This window comes from Falco naumanni, chromosome 3, assembly GCF_017639655.2.
Source record: "Falco naumanni isolate bFalNau1 chromosome 3, bFalNau1.pat, whole genome shotgun sequence".
In the NCBI taxonomy this organism is placed as follows: Eukaryota; Metazoa; Chordata; class Aves; order Falconiformes; family Falconidae; genus Falco; species Falco naumanni.
The window spans coordinates 78,316,225-78,341,069 of NC_054056.1; the positions used below are offsets into that span (position 1 = coordinate 78,316,225).

Sequence of the window (24,845 nt, forward strand, 5' to 3'; positions counted from 1 at the left end):
TCAGTTAAGGTATAAAAATGCGGATAAACAGCAATATTCATCATAATAAAAAGCTGTATTTACCCAAAAATCTACGAAGTTTCATCGTATCTAACTGGAAGTGTTCAATTAGTCCATGAAGATTAAACAGATGAAAGGTTAAGCTGACTAGACTGTTTCCTAAAAATAAGATGAAAATACTAATTCATTGGAAGCCATAAAATCAGTGACACTTTCATAAGAAATCTATTATTTCAAACAAATTGGTCACAAAAATAATACAAGCAAATTTCACTACACCAATTTATGATAAATATTTAAATCTTACTGCACGACAAGATTCATTAGCTATCTCCGCTAGTAATCACCAGTGTTTCTGCATAATTATAATGCATTCACCAATTGTCCACTGTCAACTGATAGGAGGAAAATGTTACTGAACATTAAAAAAGGAACAGGTTTCACAACATGCAAACCCGTTACAACGGCATTCAATTTTATAAATATCATGGTGCAACATATCACAGACAGACATACAGCTTAAAACCAAATACAAAAATAATCAGGTGAAGAAAAAAGCTAACCAACACTATCAATTAGCATACATTGTATGTATGCTCTCATTTTCATGTATTTTGCTAAACTACTCCTTATTTCACCCAGAACACAAAGAAAAAGCTTGAAGTTTTTCTAGAAAATACATACTGTTACAAGCTTACAATATACTTCGCCTACTTATAGCTATAATATAATAATCTCTTGCAGTGGTAAAACAACTAAGAGACAGAAATACTCTGCAAATGTTTACTTGAAGCAGCTTGCCTGTTACTTGCTCTGCAAACAATAGGTAGTGGCAGATAACTTTCCATACACTGACTGACAATCTTCATTTAGCAGGAATTAAAGAACCTAGCACAGACAGAAACTGAAGTACAAAAGGACAAAAATTTCTGCTAAATCTAGCTTATTACTAGGGTTAACGTATTTACACATGCATGCCACTTCCTCACAATAAGATACACAATTCTTTGAACAACATTTACTGAGTAATTTGTTTCTTACAGGCTTGTCCAGGGCAGCTCATCAAGCAGAGTATTTTATATACAGCGTTTTCCCCTTACAAATTTCCAAGAGCTAAACTGCCTGTTCAAAATGTCCTCCCAAAATGACTAAATACCAGCAAATCAGCTGGTATAGGAAGGCTACCACAATAGAAGCTGTTCTGGTATTATCTAAAATTTATTTGAAAAAAGCATATTTAAGAGGTAGATAAGGCCTCTTATAAAAAGATTATTTCAGATTACTCCAATCTGATAAAACTAATCCAAAATAAACTATGCTTACAAAGAAGTTAACTTTGCACACATAGTTTTTTCTCAATGCAGTTATCTAATCCAAAGTTTATAATTAGCTATATAAATGTTCTCTTTTTAAAAATCCTCATTGTTTTCATTTTTTCTATCCATTTTCTCTATTAAATCAAACTCTGAGGATACTACTTTTACACTAGATTAAGCCAAGCATCTCTTCAACAAAACAGGAGAAAATTATCTTTTGACATCACATTTTCCTTTCTGAACTTCATTTCTCTTTCTGCCAACTTTAAACACTCCAACTGCATCTCTGCTACCAACTCCATTTGACTGATGTAAAACCTGCAAGTGCTGCCCTCTGTTCACTTTCCACTCTGGCACAAATGTCACCATGATGCTGGACTCACTCACCTCCTCTTTCCATTCTATTCAAAACTCAGCTTCCATTCCTGTGATTATAATATGAAACTTCACTCTACCCACTGCAGCAGCCCTCCCTCCTCCTTTCCAGCACATTTACACATCTTTTTTCTAACTGCCTGTCCCTAACTTAAACTATACTTTTTTTTTTTTAATCAACTACTTATGTAGTTCCTACTGCTATTTGTAATGGGTGCACAAAACTAACCACAGTATTCCCTTCCTTTTTGTGTTTTGTAGAAGCTATGCATATGGCAGCTTCTGTCTGCTCAACTTCTAACTCTCTAGGTATTCTATTCTATGTCGTAATTATAATGCATTCATACCAACATGCCTTCTTATTGCACTATGAAGTAACAGAACTGTTTTATATAATATTAAATTTATCAGAAAAACACTTGTTCAACATAAATGACCATTTAGACACAACATAAATTACCAGCACTCCATAATTTAAAAAAAAAAAAAAGACTGTTAGCAAAATTATTTGGTAATTTCTATCCAATTACTTCTTCAAATTACTGAGAGAGAATGGCAACCTACAAAGTACAAGAATGGCCTCTTCTACAAATCAATTATTATTATCAGTACTGACAGTAATGGCATTTTAACAGAGTGATCAGGCAAACTAGAACTTCGATTAAAGACTATTAAATCAAAAGTACTACCTGAGGAAACTTGTGCTTTTTAGTGAACAAGCAATCACATACCGCAACATAAATGCAATAGTTAAGTTATGCAAAGAGATCAACCACAAAATATCAAAAGTAAACTCACCATTTGTCAGTCTATCAAAAAGAAAAATATCAAAATTCCAGTTTCCAACCTTCTCCAGCATACACTGAAAGGAAACACAAAAGCTGTCAGTTTTTTCTCAGTATACGCCTATACTCAGTATACGCCTATTTTCCTGTAGCCCAGAGGGCTATTTAAGATTTCAGAGACAGATAAAAGTCTTAGGATTTCTACGTACAAAAATAGTATTAAAAGAATAATTAAATTTGTCTGATAACTGAAAACTTTAATACATGTTACAAATTAAAAAACTGGAAAAAATGATAAGTGCCTTGACAGAATTGGTTGCAGATTTTCCTTTCATCCTTTAGTCAATTTCTTAAAAGAACTAAGACATAATTTAAAACAATTAGGTTAAAACCAGAAACAGTATGACAGAATGACTCTGTATTCAGACTTCTTCCACTTTTAACTTTTGCAATGAGCTAGTAAATTAATCTCTGTGTAGTCTTTCATCTTGTTCTCTCTCTTTCCCCTGTTGTTTATAGGAGAAATAGTATCTAGATGCTTTACTAGACATAAGAGCTTTTTTAAGAAACTTTTTACTTTCTACCTGAATTTGCGCTTCTTCACAGCTGCTCCACATGAACTGTTCTTCCAGCAACAGGGATAAACAAGAACAGCAAACAGCACTGGAGGCCTCAACAGAGTTCAGCAGTCACAATCTTTGCCTCCCCTACCACTATCACAAAGACCTGTCCAGCACATTTTACAGCAAATACTTGCCTTCTCCTATTCTCATTAGGTTGGTAGAGCTGTTTTGTGATCCAATTACATATTCTAGCTTTTCTTTACCAGCCACTAAAACTCCACTACCAGAACAAACAAGAGCATTAAGAAGGTCTTTTTACTATTAAATTACAAGTACATTTTTAAAATCCATCCTCCAGGTTATCAGATTCTTCCTACAGCGCAGCCTGATCATGTTCAGCACGGACACAATCATTGTATTACAAGTGTATTCCTCTTCTGCATCAAGATAACAAACAAAAAGCACTACATGCAATCAGTGAGACAACAGCACCTTTGGGATCTTGAATAACCTAAATAATCTTTGTCTGCTCACTCCCCTCTTCAGCACCACCCACCCTCTGTCCCCAGTACACCAGCCTTTCATCCAACTAACTGTTCCCTTAGTACTGCCCATCGTTCCAGCACTTGCTCTCCCTGCTTTACTGCAGCACAGGCGTATTATAGCTATCGCCCTTTTCTCTTCTAGGATTGCCTACCAGAGGAAAAGTTGGTTTGGTATAACAATATTCTGATAAATCCATTTACTGCATATTATTGAGTTTTCAGTTGGTAGGTACTCACTCTTCCACATTTTCAGTAGTGAGGTTAGACTAAAAATGAAAAGAAATGAAGCAGGGGTTGTGGTGTGTAGACCCAGTTGTCCAAATTGTTCCATTACATTTCTTAGATACATTTTCCTTTCCTTGTTATCTTCAGTTATGAAAGTGCATCTTGTATTCATTAGTTATTAAAGAACCTACACCAGCCACATAAAGCTCTAAAAATCATTCCAGTAAACTTGTGGGTAGTAAAGGAGTTTGTTAGAAACCATGTAATTTTGGCTGAACTTATTAAGACAAATACATATATGTACACACAGGGAAAAACACATACATATATATAAAGAATATGTGCTTAAAATTTGTATTTGGTTGCACTTTTAACATGAGATAGTTATATATTAGCAAACATTTTTTAAAAACATACTTAAAAAACAAAAATCAAGCAACCAACCTTTGCTTGTCCATTATAATCATCATCTAAAATGTTTGAAGAATTTGGAACAGTGATACCACGGAAAAACCGGGAAGATCTCAGGTATCGCTGGAAACTAAGCAACCTTCTCACATTTCTCGCAGACACAGACACCTCGATTTCAGAATTTGCTACAAAAAACAAGAAAATAAACACTCTCTCTAAAAAACCTTTACCGAAAAGAAAACTGTTCCAAGAAAGTCTGGTACAACCAGGGCAATGCAATTTTTTTGCGTATCAAATGTTTCTCAATAAAACCCCATATTTTTATTAAGAGTAAGTACAGAGACATGGCTTAGAAAAGAAAGTTTTCCTTGTAAGTACCCTGTAAAGAAAAACAAATATTTAAATCACAGCTGAGACTTATCTTTTTAAGGAACTCTGTTATTGAAAGGACAAAAATATTATGGAAATCGTGTAAACACACACACAGTAGTGCAAACAACTCCTTTTTGGAAAACTGCTCTCATGTGCACACATCAAATCCATGTCCCTAGCAAATCACATAAGATATGTACGCCAGCAAGAGAATATCAATAATTGTGTGTTGATACAGCAATTACAAGTAGGTTTTGAGTACACAAGTAGCCTTTACATATACTTTAAAGCTCAGAAATTCTCCTAACTTTACTGGCAAAGTTTTGAAACAAGTGATTTTGGTGCTTTTGCAGATAAAATTATGCTCAGAGCCTCTCCTGTGCCAAACAAGCACCACATTTATTTTCACAGCATATGTAATTCCCTTTCCCAGTACAGTGAAAACAATACAGAAAATAGATTTAACCTGTTTTCAAAGATTAATCCAAATATTTTGCTTTACTCTTCTTAGGTTACCTGGTTTATTCAAATGACTGATGCTAGCTTATATTCAGTTCCACTTGATATGATTAAAGTGTCTTAGAAACCTAAAGATCAAACTATACATAGCTACAGTTTCTTTGCAACGGGCCTGGTAATTCAATTCTGAAATATATAAAGCCAAACTTAGCCTTTAGTTTCTTTTCAGCAGTTTTATATAACCAATGAACAGTCAAAAATCTTCATATTCCCTTATTATGCCCAAAATTACTTCAGTTTAAAAAAAAAAAAAAAGAAAAAAGAAAGAAAGATAAGTAAGCAAGTCAATGCAAACATGCTCTTCTCCAAAAACATAGATCCTCAAAACCAACATGAGTCCAACTCTGTAGTATAGACCTTATGCCCTTCCAAGAACAAGGCACACTAGAAACTGGTGAAGTAAGAAGTTCTTAAAGTCAGTCTAAAATACTGTACAGGGGAAGGTGTGGCCTTAACAACCTCAGTGACTTCTAGTGAAAGCAGTTATCTACATAAGATAAATCTTTGTCCATATAAACTCTTCTCCCTGCAAAAGTTTCAATGTATTTTCTGTTCTGAAGTAACTTGTTAATATATAATTTCCAATCTACATTAATGAAACTCCACTGAACAGAATTGACAAATGCACGAACATACAGTATCTAATCAAATGCAGCAGCATTTCACATCAACAGTCTGCGCTAACAGACGTTAAATTGACAAAACCAGAACGTTCTTTCGGACATGCCTGAAATACTCCATCAAGACACTGAAGTTCCCATCAAAGGTCTAACACAGACAACTTCAAATGAAAAATCTTTCTTCAAGCCATCACAATGAAGGCCAAGGGCACTTCTTCTGAAGACACTGGTACCCATGTGCCCCAGTTATGCAAGCAGTTGTACTACATATGATAAAGGCTGCTTATAAAGCAACATTCACATGTACAGCAGGCAAATAAATAGATTCTGTCATACTGCACTACTCTACCTATATTTCTAACCACGTTAACATGGGGTTACAGTCCGAGCACTGCCAGCCTGTGGAACAGAGAAGCGGGAAGCCACAAAGCTACTCCAGGGCATGGGCTTCAGCTAAGTTTCCCCGCCCCCCCTCAATCTTGATTTAGTTCCTTAAACCCCAAATTTCAGAACAGAAGTCATCAGGTTGGAAATAATAAAGTGTCCACGGTCACATACAAAATCCAGGAACTCCACTAAATCTCAATGAAACAAAACATTAAGTAGGAGAAACCAGCACTCTTCTGGAAGTACAGATAATTTTCTTGATCATAAGTACTCTTTTACAGATCTATAGTTAACAAAAACCTACTTTTGCTGTCATGCTAGAAATAAGCCTCACTGTCACAGATGCCACCCATTAATCTTTGACAGAACAGTATCACGTAGGTAATACAAGGAAAACAAGTTTCTCTCAGCAAAAGGCACTACAGAACAGCTATGCAATAATTCAGCAGCATAGGCCTGCGTTCCACCTATATTTGCGTTCATAAGTCATTTGCGGGGGGGTGGTGCATATATTTTTGCTTCAGTATTTTTTTCTGATGATAATGTGGGTACAGAGGCAAATGAATTACTCAGTTTTCTGTGAAGCTGAACAGTCATTACTCTTTGCAATATGCTATTGAGACATTAATCTTAAAAATATTTTTAAATTCTCTATAAATTATCATCCATTTGTATAGTTCATAAACTGCTACTCTTACACATTAATCCTACTTTTTCTCCCTCATTTAAAAAGAAAGAAGAAAAAAAAAGAAAGATCACTGATCCAGCTCACGTAATTCAAACAAACAACAAAGCCCACTTCATTTCAGCCTTCTTTGTAGCAATGCTGCTATTACAGAATCACACAACGGCTGAGGCAGGGAAGGATCTCTGGAGGTCATGTGGTCCAACTCCTCTACTCAGGCAGGGCCATCTAGACCACGCTGCCCAGGACCATGTCCAGGTGATTTCTGAATACCTCCAGGGATGGAGACTCCACAACTCCACTGGGCAACTGATGCCACCGCTCAGTCACCCTCACAGTGAAAAAGTGTTCCCTGATGTTCGGGGGAACAACCTGTGTTTCAGTTTGTGCCGGTCACCTCTGGTCCTGCACTGGAGACTGACTCCACCCTCTTCGTTCCCTCCCTTCAGGAATTTATACATATAGATAAGATCTGAGCCTTCTCACCTGCTGGCTGAACAGTCCCAGCTCTCTCAGCCTTTCCTCATCAGCCCTTTAATTATCTTCCTGACCCTTTATTGGACTCTCTCCAGTATGCCCATCTCTCTTGTGTACTGGGGAGCCCGGAGCTGGACACAGCACTCCAGGTGTGGCCTCACCAGTGCTGAGCAGAGGAGCAGGGTCACCTCCCTCCACCTGCTGGCAGCCCTTCTCCTAATGCGACCCAGGATGCCATTCACCACCTTGGCTGCAAGGGTATGTTGCTGGCTAATGTTGAACTTCGTGTCTGCCAGGACCCCCAGGGCCTTTTCAGCCAAGCTGCTTTCCAGCTGGTCAGCCCCCAGCCGGTGCTGGTTCCTCCCCAGGGGCAGGGCGTTGCACTTCCCCTTGAACTACCATTTATTGCACCTGTATAGCCCAGGTTAGGTAATAACAGCTTGACCAAATGTCTTATCATTTAGATCTGCAATGGTAAGAATAACTTCCAAATGAGAAAAGAGATCTGGAGCCCTACCAGCCCTCTACAGTTCCAGAACACCTAATTCAGGGGGACTCCAGCAACCCAAAAAGTAAATTGTTCTCTCTCTTTAACAGCTAAAGATTTGCTACAGGACAATTCAGAATAGGTGAGTCAGATGTGGAGGTTTGACAGGTAATTAATTTAAAAGGGAGGCTAAAAAAGAAAATTCGGGGGTGGGGGGGGGGGAGCGGGGGATGACACCAAAAAGATAGGTTCTTCAGCTTCAGGAGCACTGATAGCACCCATGCTTGCAGTTTACTTTTCCCCACAGATAAATTATTATGAAGGATACAAAAATAAACTGCTTTATGGTTCTGGCAGACAAGCAAAGACAAGTTCATGGGAAGGACTGGTAAACTGAAAGACATAGTTGTGCAATGGAAACCTGGTTTCTCCCTCCTGGAACAAGAGGAAAACTCATTCCCTTTATAATGCATGATTAATATGAGAATGTCAGCCTACCCTCTTCTGTCATGAGTCACAAAATGAGATACTAATTTCAGACACCCTACCAAAGTAAGGTTCAATAACGTACTTATGATGGAAAGAACAAGGTGAAGAGCAAAAAGAACATCACATTTGCTCAAGAAAAAGCATGCTGCAAAACCATTCCTCCTCCCAGCCCAGATGTCCTTCATTTGATTTGGAGCTTTCAGTGTCCTAAATGCCGTTGACCATTTGCTCTTAAGCGATAAGGACAGTTTAAGGACAAATTAGAATGAGAAAATAAATGTATGTGTCATTTACAGCCTTGAGAACTGAAACAGAACGAAAGCAAAATCAGTATGCTGGGCATGTTAAGAAGGAATCTACAGCGTTCAGAAGTACCTTGGATGCAAGGAACCAGAAGACTCGAATTACAGACCTTTGTGCCTAATCAACAGCGGCTCTCCTATGACATTCTTCTTCCCCTTCTTAACTCTTCATGCCCTACTTTAACTTCAAATATCACCCAAGATATTTATTACTTCCAAGTTATTTTTTCATTAAAATGATCATATTCTTGTTTCTAAGCATCTTATGTGAGATGCTGGTATAATAAAAAATGCCTTTCTCTAAAAGAAAAAAGGAATAATTCTGTTTAGTAACATCAGTTATTTTGCTAGTGTTATGCACATACACCAAGAAAATAAAGCAAGTTGCCTTCATGCAACAGATTTCATCTGTATTCCAAGACACTTATTTTAATCTCTTCCCACTCCCAATCTTGTGTTGTACTTCATGAAAATCTAAAAAAAAAAAATTTATCATATTTCACAGTGATATTAAATATTTTTCTCATACTGAAATAAAACCACAAAGTAAGTACAGAAGAGACCAGTGACAATCACTTACAAAATCATAATATACTGATGTATTTATTCACAGAATTTTTGCATCTTCCATACAGTAAGGACAGGCAACAAAAGGAAGAATGACAACTTAATTATGGTTTGGTTTGTTTTTTTATTAATAGAAACTTTATATCCTAGCAAAATGCTTCAACTTTATTTTAATGCAAAAGACAACGACTCACACCCTCTGATGGAGTCCTGGTTGAAACAAGGCTATCCAGCATAGCAGCTATACCTCCATTTCTTCCCTGCTACGGGCCCAGAAGGTAAACAGGAAATCATCATGATAAAAATAATTGAATTTTACTATTACTAATAGAAAGAGCTTAACTAAGGATCTCGGGTATCACTGCCACTAACAAAAAGGAATTTTAAAAAATATTTGAGAGGATGGATCTTTCTTATGTTTGAACATGAAAGCTGAATTGTAAGGTGTGTAGGGCCACCAGACGAGGCTTTTTCCTAAAAAAATCATGGAAACCTCTTATTTCTTGGAATTTATCTCTCACAATTCTTCCATATTAAACCCAACTACACATTAATAATTTTTATGTAACAGATACTATCACCAAACCTGACAATATCTGAAGTTTTTCACTACCTGTAAATAAGTTTGAAAGAAAATTCAATTTCACAAGCCAATTATAATTGTATTTCTAAGGCCTGCCAGAACACAAATGATTTTCTATTTATGAGTAATTGTTAAGTATTGTCTAGGATTTCACACCACTAGAGGGACCCATAAGCATTCCAATTTCACATCTATTCCCATTAAACCATTAAGAAATTGATTAGATCCATGTAGATTTAAAAAAAAAATATGTTTAAGTCCTGTTATTTAGCTTCCTAAACTTCCCACTCATGATTTGCATTCAAAAGTACTTTTAAGACATTTATATTCATAAAGTTATCTATAAAGCTATGATTTCATTTGGAAGATATAAATTTAGCAAGGATTTAAAAATTACATATGAAGACTACTGGTGTCTAAATCACCTCATTATACTTCCTGGCTTCTTTAGAACCATTCTGAAGCCCTGTGTAGCATCACTGTAAGACACTCTAGCCTGCCTTTTGCTTAAAAGAAAGAAAAAAAAAAATCAAGCCAGACTGTTTTTTAATGTATCATATACATGTATTTACATAGACATTCATAATTTTTTTTCCAAATAATGATCACCAGAAAATATGATGTGGATTAAGGATCAGTTAAACATGGCTTTGAAAGTGTCTTCTGACTGATCGGAATCAGAAAAAATTGTTAAGTTTCAAGGAACTCTGGTAGAACCATAGAATCATTTAGGTTGGAAAAGACCTTTAAGATCATTGAGTCCAACCGTATCACAGCTCTCAAGAAAAACTCCAGTATTCAGCAGATCCTCTCTGATGGAGGGAGGGCAGCTGCTAGGCATCACTAGCACCAAAGATAACTCCTGAAGGATCTTACAGACTGAAATACTGCCTTAGCAAAGCATAGGGCCACAGAACAGTAGAATAATTCAGGTTGAAAGGGACAGAAGAGAGTTCTGAAAGTCCTTTGATCCAATTCTCTGCTCAAAGCAGAGCTAACTTGAGAGAAATTACTTAAAGTGCAGGAATTACGCTACTTCAGCATGAATTAAATGCAAGTTCTCCAGTTGCACTAAGCCATTACACAGCAGCAAAAGTACACAGAAAACACTGTGAAAAGGTGCCTAAAGGAAAACCCTTGAATTTTGGCTCTTCTTCTGTAAACATCTCAGGAAGGATATAAAATTAAGTAAATTGAACAATGTCATTCCTGTGCTGGACTGCATAACATTTTGCAGTTATTTTAGGACTAGGAAACAGTATATACAAGGTATATTCCTTCCCTACCAGTTCACTGAATCATAACCCCAGCCATCCTGTGCTTGTGCACTTATATAATCAGAATATGCATATATCCTTTAGAAAAATGGGTTACACTGTGTTAATTAATTTGCTGATGCTCCTGAAGAACAACTATACAATACATGATGGTTCAGCTCTCTTCCCAAAAGAAAGATAATATATTCCAAAACATCACCAAATCCTTTTCTTGAAGTCTTCCAAGAAAACACCATTCTCTGGTGTTCTAGAAATCTTCAGTTCTAAAAAAGAACCATTAAGTAATCTATTTTGGCTATTTTTCACCCCCAGAAATGAAAGAATTCAGAAGTAACACATTATGGTTGACAGAAAAAGAATATCACTTAAGAGTCTCTTATGACTTAACATCACTTATGACTATTAGGACAAAAGTCAAACTGGGACCAGAGATGAAAATAAAAGAATTCTCACATACTTTATCCTACAATGTGGCTGTGTCTAAGGTCAAACTTACCTCAGCATAGAGTGAGTTGTACCAGTGCAAGGCTCCAGAGCACACATGCTGTTTTACAGAGATTTGAAAAGAAGAAATTGTAGGTAAAACAACAATCTAAGACAGCAAAAGGGGGGGGGGGGGGGGGGGGGGGGGGGGGGGGGGAGATAAAAAAGAAAAAAAAGAAAATCTGTCCTATATTCTCAGTTGGAAGCTCTTACCCTGAAATCTTCCTTAACCAAAGTCACTTCAAGCTCACTTTTCACTTCAAGTTTATATTCACTGTTTTCTTTTGGCCAAAGTTGTACGTCCTAAAGGACATTTTCTGTGACTTCCCCTTGTGTGACTGCATACTCCACACTCAAAGTCAAAATTTCTCTCACATTGAGGGAAACTATTTACTTGAATAACCTGGATTGTGAATAACTAGGTCACAATTTCAGAATGCATCCTTCACAAAGAGGCAGCTTTTAGAGAAATCTCTGGAGTACAAGCTTTTCACTCTTCAGTGCTGGTATTTTCACAGGGAAACAAATACTTCATTCAACCTATGGACCACACAGAAATCTTCTTGCATGACTTTATTCATTGTGAAACTTGCCCTTCTTCACAATAGACTGTTGAACAAGACAATTACTCTTAACCAGATTCAGCTAGGTAATTCCTCATTTTCTTGAAACAAAAAAGGGCATTCAGCTTCATCTGGACTATGCTCATTTTATTGCAACCTCTAGATAGCATTGTTAAAAGTGTGATCAGGTGCTTTTACACAAAGATTTCCAAAACTGTTTAAGGCAATCAATGTGGATTTGAACTCTTCTCTCTTCTTTGACTTCTGGCCTCTTACCCAAGGGAAGTCTAAATTCACTGTCCAAAGTAAACATTTTCCAATGATTTGTGAGCAAAAAAATTGAAAGTTCAAAACAACATTGTGAATAGTAGATGCTGATATCTTTGCCACATCTCAAAATTAGCATTTAAATGTTCTGTGAACTGCAATTTCCACATAAACAGTCTGAATGTTGTATATCAAAGAAACTCTGGAACTTACTTACCTGTTTGCACTCTTAAAAGACGAGAATTAGGTTTATCCATCACCTATAAAAGTCACTTAAACCCTTCTTTTATTTCCTTTCCCTATTAAAAAGCCTCCATATACAACTAAGGAAAAGAACCATCTAAGTCTCAATGAAGTTTTGAAGTTCCCATCACATCATCTTCTCTCCTATGTGAAGCACTTTAGTGTATGCAAGCATCATTTTGATTCAAAATTGAGTCATTACTAAATGTTTACAGAAACATACAAAATAACTCAAAAAGCCCTTTCTTCTAAGATATCTTAACTCAGACATGACATATTTCAGTTATCTATGAAACACAAAATAGAGCCACACATGTTGGCAAGATCACCATCTCTCCACAGAAGCATGCTCAGACTAACACAAGAGACTCCCGAAAACCTTTTAACAAGATCTTATCTATTCTGGTGCAGATACAACAGGAAAAGCAAGAAGAAAGACTGTTTTCCCTCCACAGAACTGAAGTATTTGGTTTTTATCAGGTTCTTCCAGACTACATGCAATAACTGTTTCCTAAAAAGGAAGTTTGAAAGCATTAATTTAAGCTGTATCTGCATAAGACACTTCCCAGTATTTTTGCAGTTACCTTAATTATTCATTTCAGCTTCACTTAATTCACTTCGGCTTCACTTCCTCACTATAATATACTATACACATCACCGAGCACATTCACCAATTTTTTATATTTTCTTCTTTTTTTTAACCAGGTGAAACAGTGATTGGGTTACATTATATATTATTTTGTTTGAGCATGCCAGAAAACCCTCACAAACATAATAAAAGTTTAAGTGTATATGTGTGTTTATATATACACACATACAGACACATGCATATAAAAAACAATATACATTAACTACTTCTCAATAGCAAGAAAACAAAACTTAAAATTTTATTATTGCTTTGCTATTTTGGAAAAAGGGAGTATTTTTATATTGTCATTTACCAATTCTTCTACCAAGGATTTTGTTTTGCATTAGTTTTTATCAACGTGTTCTGCCAACACTGCAGACTGAATTACTATCCATGTCTTCAGTAACGTAAAAAAAATTAAAAAGTAATGACACTAACTGTAGTCTATTTGTAAACCAGCAACAAGAGTAGTTACAACCACTGCGATCACTTTTTCAATAACTTCCCTGAAAACCAAACAGTACATGCTGGATTGTCAGACAGTAAATTGACAAACTCCTTCCTTGTTACCCAAGGAGCAAAAAGTAGATCCCATGATCTTTATTCAATTCAGTAAAATAATTTTTTTTTACCATGTAACTATGAATTACGTACATCCACTGAACAAAACCAAACCATTATATTTAAGATAAGAAGTTACTTCTGAGGAAGAAAGCTTTGCAGCTGCTCTCTCCTCTCCAGAAATGGCAGCTTTGAGCTGCTAATTTGAGTTTATGCCCATAGTCCCACACGGACATAACCAACAGACCATAGTAACAGGAAAACTACTAATGGATTTGTACATTGGTCCCAATATTAACCAATTACCAACCAATATGAAGAATACAATCTCGACTTTCCCCATGCATCAGGAAGCAGTCTTGTCAAAACAAAAATTTATTGAACTACTTCTCCTGGCTAGTTCCTGCAATCAGCTATAAAAATGTGACTTCTGGAATAACAGAAGGAAAATACCCCAAACTTAGTTTGATCGTCAGTCAAATCTTGCATTTAGTAATCCTCAGATATGACTCTTATACCACGTTCTCTAGCAACAACAGTACATTTTTCCAACCATCATTTTAAGATCAATTTTCCTAGGAAGAAGTTACCACTGAGAATACTTCTAGACAATTTAGAAACTTGAATATTCACGTGCCAATTACAGAACTCTGGAATGAAGATGCAAACACTGAGCTTATAAACCTTAAGAAGAAACAGAAGTGGTCTTAAGAACCAAATACTAATAAACTTGACTTTGGTAACCCTAGTTGAAGTTGTAAGTAATAACAGCATTATAAAACAGAAGTGATTATTAAAAAAACAAAACCCAACAACAAAAAAACTGTAGCCTCCTGAAGATACAGTAATGCATTTAAAATTCAGTACTCTTCAAACCTACCCATAAAATACTGGGTAAAGAGTCTATTAATAAAATATTGTAAAAGAGAAGCAGTCAGCAGATTATTAGCTGGACTTCCTGAAAGATGTTCAACTTCTTCACAAAACATTGTTGAAAAAAAAAAAGAAAATAATGCTAAACAACAGAAGTTAGCAAAGCAAAATACAAAATGGCATGAATACTTCAACACTATGAATGATAGCCCATTGCACTGGGTTTGCATGGCCAGGTTTTGATAGCTGAGGGACTACAGGGGGTGGCTTCTGTGAGAGGCTGCTAGAAGCTTCCACTACGTCTGACAGAGCCAATGCCAGCCGGCTCCAAGATGGACCCACTGCTGGCCAAGCCCAATGGTGGTAGCACCTCTGGGACAACTTATTTAAGGCAGCGGGGGGGAGGGGGGGCGAAGGAAACAGCAATTGCAGCTGGAGAGAGGAGCAAGAATGTGTGAGAGCAACAACACCGCAGACACCAAGGTCAGTGAAGAAAGAAGCAGAGGAGATCCTCTGCTCTGGGGCCTGGAGCTTCCCCGGCAGCCCGCGGTGAAGCCCCTGGCGAGGCAGGCTGTGCCCCTCAGCCCGCGGAGGGCCGCGGTGGAGCAGATCCCCACCCGCAGCCCACGGGGACCCCAGGCCGGGGCAGGGCGATGCCCCGAGGAGGCTGTGCCCCGCGGGCAGCCGGCGCTGGAGCAGCTCCGGGCAGGGCCTGTGGCCCCGTGGGGAAAGAGGAACCCAGGCGGGAGCAGGTTTGCTGGGCCCACGCTGGAGCCGGCTGTGCCCATGGGGGGGACACAACTGGGGCAGTGTGTGAAGAGCTGCAGCCCACAGGAAGGATTCACATGGAAGAAGTTCAGGGAGGACTGTCTCCTGGGGGAGGGATGCCATGCTGGAGCCGGGGGAGAGTGTGAGGAGTCCTCCCCCTGAGGAAGAAAGAGCCGCGGAGACAATGTGCGATAAACTGACCACAACCCCCATTTTCCATCCCCCATCCCTGCTTGGGGGGAGGAAGTAGTGAAAATCAAGAGTGAAGTTGTGCCTGGGAAAAAGAGAGGGGTAGGGGGAAGGTGTTTTAAGATTTTTTTTCTATTTTTTTATTACCCTACTCTGATTTCATAAATTAATTTTTCCCCAAGCCCAGTACATTTTGCCCGTGACTGTAATCGCAGAGTGATCTGCCTATGCTTATCTCAACCCACAAGCCTTTCATTGCATTCTCTCTCCCCTGTCCAGCTGAGGGGAGCAACAGAGTTTTGGTGGGCACCTGACATCCAGCCAGGGTCAACCCACCACACCACTAAGTCATCTGAAAAACAGTTAAGCAATGATCACTGCAAAACATTTAGAACCACAGAGTAAAGTTAGTGGATAGCAGGAGAAAGTTACAGTGAAACTTTACAAACACCATGAAGGACACACATTCATGCATTGCTGATGCTCAGTGTGTAGCTGTGGTGCAGAAAAAAGAGCCAACATTCAGATGGTTTAGTCTGCTTCAGCTGCAGAAAATACCCTTTTTAGTCTCGTTTTTGCACCAAGCAAAGAAGAGCCGGCTGGCTCCTCTCACATGCTGTCTTCCACTCGTATGGGTGAATATTTTTCAGCCATGTAGCTCTACTTGAAAAGTCCTTCTAGAGGTACCAGGGGAGAGCAGGGAAAATATCCTAAAAATGAGGTCAAACCTGATGCCCACAACTTCTCTCTACCCACAGTCTGACAGTAAGATACTAAAAAGTCTTTTGCTTAAAACAATTAAGGAAACACTGATCAAGACTCAATTAGCATTGCAGAGCAAAAGAAAAACATGTTACTGATTTTTAAAAAAATAAATCTGTAAATTAATGGATGATCTAGTGAGAGATGCAGCTGAATTCCTTACTGACTTTGAAAGAGTCAAAGAGCAATGCTGCAGCAGGCCACAATCCTGAAGTGGAAAAAAATCTGACTATAATATGGCAACTCTGAAAACTGCCACAGCAGCTGACTCAAGAGGGAAGTTAGAGCCAAAGAATTTTTTTTGGCCTCCTAGCAACATTCTTTTCTGTCATCAGACACCACAGTTGATGTTGCTAAAAGTTGGTGCCTGCGCCTGAACAAGTAGTGGCAAGAATAAAGGGTGTGAAACTCCTTTTCCCGATTAGTCCAGATCTGCCTGATGCACAATCAGGATGGAAAGGAACAGCATGATGAATACCACAGAAAATACAGTTAATTTGACAATAGCCGTAACACGGTGTTGACGGCCTTTTAACAGGTAGCTCTTTTTAATACTTCTGTTAATATCTTCCTGTTGTCAGCATGAAATGCCACATACATACACACAAAAAGACATAGTTATGTAATTCATAAATCATATGCTGCTTCTAAAGGATTATTACACTTAACAGAATTATCAGTACTTGAAATTGAATTCTTACCATCTTTATTGAAAAGAATTAATATAGCATACTCTTCAAACTTTGTTTTCTCACCTATGATACAAACTTTTGAATGAAACTAAGAGTTTAATAGTTTTAAATTTAAGTAGCGATCTACTTTTAAAAGCAATAACTTCAGTTAAGATCAGAATTAGACCAGTTTCTGCCACTCATTTTTATTAATAAGGTAATTACAACAACCACACTTGTTACCATGAAATAAGCTTTTCTAAATCTCTCCATTGCATTCAGAATACTTGGAATTGTGCCGATACAATGTTGGTATAGATACTTTATGACACTTAATACACTAATACTATTGGCATAATTTAATTAAGACTTAAATCCCCTGCACTTTTGCTGCATATTGGTTTGATGGTTATTGAAGTTTTTATATTACAACAACTACTGACATTTAGTAACAACAATATAGATGTAGAGAAAAAAAAAGTGAAATTGTTCGAAAAATATTCCTGTAACATTTCTCAGAAGTTTCCTAAAACATGTAATCAAAAAAATTAGTTTGCCATTTTCTTATAACACTTTATTCTTTATTTAAGATTTGTCTATGTGTAAAAATTTTAAATTCTAGCTACATTTTGAGTAGATGTGATGTTAATTGATTATTATGAGGTCAAAAATATTGACATATACTGTAATTCTCTTCAAACATCATCCTGCACCAGGCTCTTTTGCTGCTTTATAAAAGCAGTAAAGTATTCTTTCTCAACTCTTTGTGTCTGCCAGCCAAGAACTCAGCACACACATCAGTAGCTGTACATAAGATAGTCTTCATTTCCATAGGGATTCAGGTCTAAATTCAATACTCAAACTATGTTTTTAAAACCAAAAATTTAGCAGTGAAGTTTTTACTCTTCTGTTTTTGGTAATGAAGTACCATGAAAGATTTTCTTAAGTAGTATATAAAATGGCCTTGCTACGTAAGCCGCTAATTTTATTTTTAGAGGTTCAGTAGTTAAAACTATTGGAAGCCTTTGTTTATTTGTTAATTATCTGCTTTTAAATACTTACAGTGAAAAATACGGAAATCAATGTATGGATGAGAACCTCTTCTCTCTGTTTCAAATCCTGCCCGACTTCTTACTCGCACATCTCCTAGAAACAGGGTCAAGAGTGAAATAAAAGTGTGGAAGAGTGGCAGAGATAAAATGCAAATGAACATAGCCTGGAGGGGTAAAGATTCATGTACTTAATGGAGGAGGATTATTCAAACAATAGGCCTACTTCAATGCTTTTTGTTTTAAAGGTGAAATTCAAAACAAAGTTTGAAGACTTGTTAAACATGCAATTGCATGCTTTCTTGTCAAAATCTCTCCTGCCTAAGCATACGTTGCCAGAAGCATGTGATAAGCATTCAGATGAAATTAGGAACAGCTTGCTACACCAGTATGGTAAAAATGCACCTTAATGTGACAGGAAACAAGAACATTAAAAGTTGATTTGTTCTTCAGTAGCACACATAAAACGATAACATTTTGTATAATACAAAAAAGATTCAACTTCTAGAAATGGTAGCTTTTAGCAAATAAGCTTGTTACAATATGGGTTTAATATTACATAATAGAATATTTTCCCACTAGCATTTACTTACTTGTGCTCAGCTGTTTGAATATTACACAAGAGCCTATTAAAATACCAAAACTCAGTATTAAAATTTTATCAAACTGTTTTGTACTGCAATTAGCTTCAACCTGAATCTTTTAGCATGCTAGTTGATTTATACTTATGCATTTTACCAACTGAAAGCTGATCAGTATTCCTTCATTAGGTATTTGTATTCATTTAAGTAGCTCTCTGACTAAAAGCTTTCACTTAAAATCCTTTAGCACTTACAAATTTAGGCAAACCTTTGAGGATCAAATGCAATAGTGTTTGCCTCCCCAAATACTAACAAAAAAGTGAAATGTAAGATGCGAAAATGTTCTGGTTTCTAATTATGGAAATCTTTCAAATGTACTATACTCCTCTCCTCAAACACAATGATTTTCATATGAATCAAAACTAAGTATTTAGCACAAGGAACCAAGACTGATTTTATAACAAAGTAATAATATAGCTATTTAATTTCCAGCAACTTATATATTGAGAGTGTTTTTTCCTTTTCCCTTCCAACCTGCTAATTAGTAATGCTGAAGCAGGCAGCTTGTCAGAAAGTAGCTAAAGATACTGACTAAAACTTCAGTAATACACTTTTAATACACAAAAGGTATCTTTCTAGAGATACTTATCTAAAAACACTGTTATATCTGTAGTGACACACTTCACCTGTATGTTATCTTCTGAGACATGCTTGTAAGACCACAAAAAAACAAGGCAGCCCAGGGCTCCCCAAATAATGAGTCTAGTATTTTCTATCAGTAAAAACATACCAAAATACATGTGGTTATTACTCCTTTTGAGTTTTTCAAACTGAAAATGTTAAGAGAGATGCAAGGGAAAGTAACCCAATTACTACCTGTAAATAACATTTTTCAGACCACTGACAATATATTACTTATAAAGTTTTCAAGCATTCATCTGAGCAGAGTGCAAGAGGCTTGTCTTGTTCCAGGCAATACAGAGGCAGCAAATTGTAGAACTCTTCTGTTAGGCACAAGCAACTGGTCAATTTATTTATAAAATAAATTAATAAAAAGAAAAAATGGAGGAAATTTTGGAAAGGAGGAGGTGAATGCATTAGTAGCTGTGTATGAAAATACCAGTTTACACCAAGGAAAATGCACCTTTCATTACCTTTCACTCATCTTTAACTGGGAAATCAGCCATAGCTACTACAGCTGTGTGAATGAGTTCACCAGCTGAATTAAAAGAAAAATAAGAGGTTCAGCTTTTTTGTTTTGTTTTTTTTACAGAAGAGGTGATATACTTTTAGGAATTATATTTAGTTTTCAAGGCAGTCTTAACTTTCAAAATTTACCAAACATAACATGAATTAGAAATAGTTTCAGTAAGCATACAACTAAGTTTTGGTCAACAATTTACTTGCTCAAAGTGTCAAGAACATAAAAAGTTCACAGAAGAATACCTGAAGACTAACGTGGAATTCTGCACATAACAAAACAAGCAGGTTCATAGGATAAATGATATCCAGAAAATTTCTCTGTGCTTTGGGTTTTTTTATTTACTAGTGCCTAGTCTAACAGCATAGATAAGAGTAAAAGCATCCTTGTTACCCCTGAAATGCCCGCAATGTTGTGAATGTTAAGTAGGAAAATGAGAAAAACTGTCTACAAGTGAAATACAGAAGTGCAACTAACTACTTTGCTTTTAACAGGATTTATCAACATGTCTTATCTACAGGAATAATTAGCCAAAGGAAGAAACGATATACTAAAAATACACATGACAAACTATTAAAAAGGCAATTATAATAAGATAAAGGTAAAATGAGGGTATTTACTTGTATACATATGAAACAAGAAATCCCCCACAAGGAAAGCAAAATATTTGCATTAAATAGTTAAAGAAATTTCTCCTTGATCTTCTAGAAGCAGAGGATATTTTGTTAAGAATCAAGATCTCTACAATGGATGATTTATTTTTGTTAGAATACATTTGGATTTATTCTGGAAAAAGATACCACTTCTACAAGACTGGAATTTGTTGCAGTAAACAAAGCAGAAATTCCTATTTGGCCAAAACAAAGGCAGATGAGCTGTCTACATTATTATTCTACAGAACTACTGCAATTTTCAAGATTTCAGACAATAGATGTGCTTGGGAAAAAAGTGGAATTCAAAGATGCCACACATCCATCTAAAGTTTCTATGTATATAGAAGCATAAAAAGAAATAGCATCAAACTGGCTGCACATTAGCACATTAGGAAATGATGTGCTATAAGCACAGTGAAACTAATCCCTACTGCATATGTATAGTTAGTCCCAAAACATCCAGAAATACTGGACCATCATTATACATCCACTGTTCAGTTCATCTGACCTGCAAAGATCAATAGAATCCAAATGCACCCACTTCATTGTGCTAGCACACAACATAATATTCACATCATTTTGCTTGGGAAATCCTCCACGAGGTTTTTGTAACCCTAAGACTCTGAAATGATACAAATTTAATTTTAAAGAGAAGACATGTTTATCATCATAGGCAACTTAAAAAAATGCACAAGACACTTCAAGTTTAAGATTCCTTCTATCAGACAGAAGGACACTGTTACATAATTCCTTCAAACAGCAACAGAAGTCCAAACTCAGAGCCAATCATCATTATGGCAGCTGAAAGATAACTAAAATTCAACACCTAAAGCAAAATAATTTATTAAGTTTTAATTTATGCAGGCCTTAAAAAAATACTGAAGTGGTTACAAAATTTTTTGAAACCACCATATCACACCATTTGCTTATAGGTAAATTTCCTTAGGAGAGGCAGAAGTGGTAGCAAGCGGATGTTTTTTATCTTAAGTGTCTCTTCTTTACCCACTTTAGACAGCCTGAAAAGACTCCTCTGTTTCCTTAGGGGAATACATTCAAGTCCAGCATCTTAATGACAGTGGGCTTCCAGGAACAATTTTTTTTTCCTCTTTTAGAGTTTCTGTGAATCCAAAGAATGAAGAGAGATATAACAAACATGAAGGTTTCCTTTCAAAATCTGATTTTATGCACGAGCATGAAAAACATCTGTTGGCTGAGTATTTAACTAATATTTTTTTTCCAGAATACTTCTATGTCAGCAGGATTGCTTGTATTTTTAAAAGCCATGCAGGCAGAAACTCAACTGAAGACCGAATGAACAGTGGAAGGAGAAATGCAAGAGGGAGATTTGCAGCTACAACCAAAAACCGAGAAGGAATCAGGGCTGTAACAAAACTTACCTTGAGACATACCGTTTTGTTCCTACCCCTCTCAGATTCCTGCTCACACCCGCAAGGACAGCTCCAATACTTACGAGGCAGCTGAAATGCCATAGCTGACATCCCTGTGTGTTAGGGTTACACCGCACATACTTTATGCTACCCTAATACTCCAGTGTGGCACAGTAACAATGCAGCAGCTGCTTGGTGAGCTGCAGCCTTCTGGAGCAAGGGCAGAAATCTCAGAGATCACGGAGGACAGCTGGGAGCAGGAATTATGACAGCCACCTCAAGGTAAACCACCCAAGTCAAAGCCATGAAGCTGTGAAGAGCAGGATTTCCAGAAAGAATTACTAGCTTCACAAATTAAAGTTCTATTAAATTTGTTTGAGAAATAGATGACAGGTCAGCTGAATATGCTGAAATTAAAGCAAAAGGAATACAACCTAATAACCACTACCTAAAAAGAGCGTGGCACCTGTATTACACTAGCTTGCCTTCACTGTTTCCTATTTGAAGTGATCAAGACCTTTAAAGAAACGTAAAATGCTCCAGTTTTAGTTAAGAGCTGCATGCTCACCAACACAAGCAGTCAGTGTGTCCGTCCGTGTCCCCCCCCACCTCTTTCTACCCCATGCACAGCAGCAAAACTTTCAGGCAATATAAAACAACAAGAAAAAGAAACCAGAAAAGCAAACAGAAATCAAGAAAGTATCAAGATTATGCAAAAGCACTTACAAGAAATTCTGAGAATTCCTCATAGCTGCAGAGAGAAGTGGCTGACAGAGGCGATACATCAGCCCTTCCAAGGTCTTAAAAGAAAAATTCTACAATGCTGCATCTGTATCTATATTTTAACATAGTAAATAAGCCACTGCCGAGTGGCTTAGTGTATATTTTGGGAATGGGGTATGACAGATGAGTCATTACAGTCAACACTGTTTGTTTATATCAACACTGATGAAGACAGTTAAGAGTTAGGTGTTTATTCTGTGTGCTCCTAAAATTTGATTTTTTTTTTAATTGAACCTGGAAACACTGCCATAACACAGAAATCTCTTTTATGCAAACAAGTTTCCATTGGATTCTCATTGGAACAGCCTGAAAAGGTTAAAGGAAACAACTCCACAACCAGCACAGCTAAACAGAGGGAGGTGTCCTAGACACTCTTAACTTTACATTTTTTGGTCTTCTAAAATAAACACCTTACCAAGTTAAATTTTATTAGTAGATATAGTCTGTTTGGAACAATAACCAACGAAGTAAAAGGGAAAACCTCTCATGACTGTGCTTAACTTCCCATTAAATTACACCTGAGAATTCCTTACAGCTTACTCTGCTGAAGTGTACCAAGAAAAACAAAAAACCAAACCCCTCACAATACTGTATGGGAAATGCAATACTTCACATTTATTTCAAAAAATTCTATTGAATATATTCATTATTGAATCTACTCTGATATGAATGTTTCTACACACTGATGCATCCAACTGTTCAGCTTTCAGGCTGGTCTTTTTTACAATCCATTTACAAATACAACAGTAATAAGTCTATAAATAGTTGCTACCTTGTACAGTATAGCATACGTAATATTCAGGAAAACAAAGTGATCACCAGCAACTGCGAAACTAATATAAATTTAACACACTGATTCAAACATCCAATGAGCAATTCTTTGTTTGCTTGCTGGTACCCTCCTCCCCCCAACCAAAGTTAAAGAGGTCAATCCTTTAAAAGACTTACTACCTCTGAATAGAAAACATCACTGAACAGCAACAAATGCCAGCAAGAGTTACACTATTCATAACAAGCACCAATCATGTAGTCAAATAATTAATTCCAATGAGAGAACAAGTGAAAATTTAATTTATCTAACATCACATCCTGAATATATTCCAATTCTGCCTATGAGAATAGTCAAACAAAGATTTCAAACTAAAATAGGTTTTCCCCCTCAGTTCACGTGTCTATACCAAGAACTACAGGAAGTCATGCTTTGCCTTCCTCTAGATTTACGTGAACATTATCACAAATCCTTCTGCAGAAATGACGGGCCTAACCATTTCATGTTACAGTTACACTTCTGAAGTAGCAAAAGAAATCAGACTATCCGCCTCAGAAATTAAGAATTTTTTTTTTACAAGGTAAGCTTCTATCACTAGCAGATTAATTTTAAAAAGATGAAACACAGGCGTATAACTTAAAAGTACCCCTAAATCAAATGTATCAGTGCACTTTTAAAATAAGTTAATACATATTTCCCCATTGTGGAATTAAAAGCACTCAATTTGTAGGACTTTGAGGTAGAAAAAAAAAAAGTATCTCTTCAATTACAGGACAAAATAAATGTAGTTTAAAAAGTATTACAAAAATTAAGAAAATAAAACTACCCCAGGCCTGAATTTACTTTCTTATGACTAGAGCAGAAAAATCACATTTTGAATAATTCTAGTGCTCATCCTGCAAAAAGGATGATTAGAGTTATTTTATGTTTTGGAAGTGAAATAAACCTGTTTACAACAACAAAAACCCTAGCATTTTTTTCTATAAACATTTAGAAGCCTCCTAACAAATCTCCAAAGTAATTACATTCTCTTATCAAAAATCCTTCAGTAGACAGTCAGTGCTATAGTATTAACAGCTTCACAAACCTAAAAAAAAAAAAAAATCAAAGTAACTGAAAAACAAAAAGGCAAAGATGCTAAATCAAAATTGGATTTATACACATATGCACACGTACGCCTACATGTGTACGTTATGACTGAATTCATATATACACACATGCGTACAGATGCATATAGTTTACAAATTTAAATTCATAGACAACACGGTTATGCATTTCTGGGGACTAACACGTACAGTATACAACCGAATTGAAGAGACTCAGGGCAAAAAAGACATTTTGGCTGACTTAGTTGGAGCTGGTTAAGTATTTATAATCATTACCTGTTGGTGTTCATTGAGCCATGCAAGACATCATGCAAGCATTCAT

The 24,845-nt window shown here is 36.6% G+C and overlaps 1 protein-coding gene across 3 annotated transcripts in view; it reads right to left on the bottom strand.

Moving 5' to 3' along the window:
* PDE7A (phosphodiesterase 7A) overlaps window positions 1–24,845 on the bottom strand; it is a 77,410-nt gene that overhangs the window by 11,756 nt on the left and 40,809 nt on the right. The window contains exons 3-6 of one of the 3 annotated variants that reach the window (XM_040588938.1): window positions 18,056–18,139; window positions 4,254–4,405; window positions 2,490–2,553; window positions 64–159 (exon numbers count right to left, since the gene is read on the bottom strand). In XM_040588938.1, coding sequence (XP_040444872.1) covers window positions 64–159; window positions 2,490–2,553; window positions 4,254–4,405; window positions 18,056–18,139 — 396 coding nt within the window. The remainder of the gene's footprint in view (window positions 1–63; window positions 160–2,489; window positions 2,554–4,253; window positions 4,406–18,055; window positions 18,140–24,845) is intronic. The other 2 variants (XM_040588939.1, XM_040588940.1) reach the window with 2 other exon arrangements.